The sequence below is a fragment of the Trachemys scripta genome, chromosome 16, assembly GCF_013100865.1.
Source record: "Trachemys scripta elegans isolate TJP31775 chromosome 16, CAS_Tse_1.0, whole genome shotgun sequence".
Classification (NCBI taxonomy): domain Eukaryota; kingdom Metazoa; phylum Chordata; order Testudines; family Emydidae; genus Trachemys; species Trachemys scripta.
This window is the reverse complement of record NC_048313.1, coordinates 7,724,729-7,725,282: the sequence shown is the minus strand read 5'-3', so window position 1 is coordinate 7,725,282 and position 554 is coordinate 7,724,729. Positions and strand designations below refer to the sequence as shown.

The 554-nt window shown below is 67.9% G+C and overlaps 1 protein-coding gene across 1 annotated transcript in view; it reads left to right on the top strand.

The window, feature by feature from the left end:
* Positions 1 to 282: 282 nt before the first annotated feature.
* The window catches only part of BLVRB (biliverdin reductase B), a gene marked incomplete at its 5' end in the record, with an annotated part of 2,883 nt that continues 2,611 nt past the window's right edge, over positions 283 to 554 (top strand). The window contains 1 exon segment of the mRNA XM_034792199.1: positions 283 to 444. Coding sequence (XP_034648090.1) covers positions 283 to 444 — 162 coding nt within the window.

Here is a 554-nt window from a genome sequence, read left to right as displayed (position 1 = left end):
GAGGGGTCCCACTACCCAGCCAGAGACTGACAACAACTCCTGGCACTTTGCAAACTGCCAAGAGATTGGTGTCAAAGGCGTTGTTCCCTGTGAATAGCCAGGGGAAACTGAGGCACGGGGACGTGACAAGGCTGAGGCCACACAGTGAGTATCAGAGCCGGAAAGAGAACCCAGGAGTCCTGGCTCCCAGCCCCCTGCTCTCACCACTAGACCCCCCCCTCCCCCTCGCGCCCCCCGGGGCTCCCCCCGCGCACACTTACTCGCTGTCTCTCCCGCTGGCAGGGTACAAGGTGACGGTGCTGGTGCGGGACCCAGCGCGGCTGCCCCCGGAGCACAAGCCGGCGCGGGTCGTGGTGGGCGACGTGCTGAACCCGTCGGACGTGGACAGGGCGATTCAGGGGCAGGACGCCGTCATCATCATCCTCGGCACCCGCAACGACCTGAGTATGACGCGCCCCCAGGGACTGGGGCCCCTCCCTCGGCCCATACGCTCCCCACTCCTCCCGGGGCCCCTCCCTCGGCTCCCACGCTCCCCGCTCCTCCTGCCCCCCGGG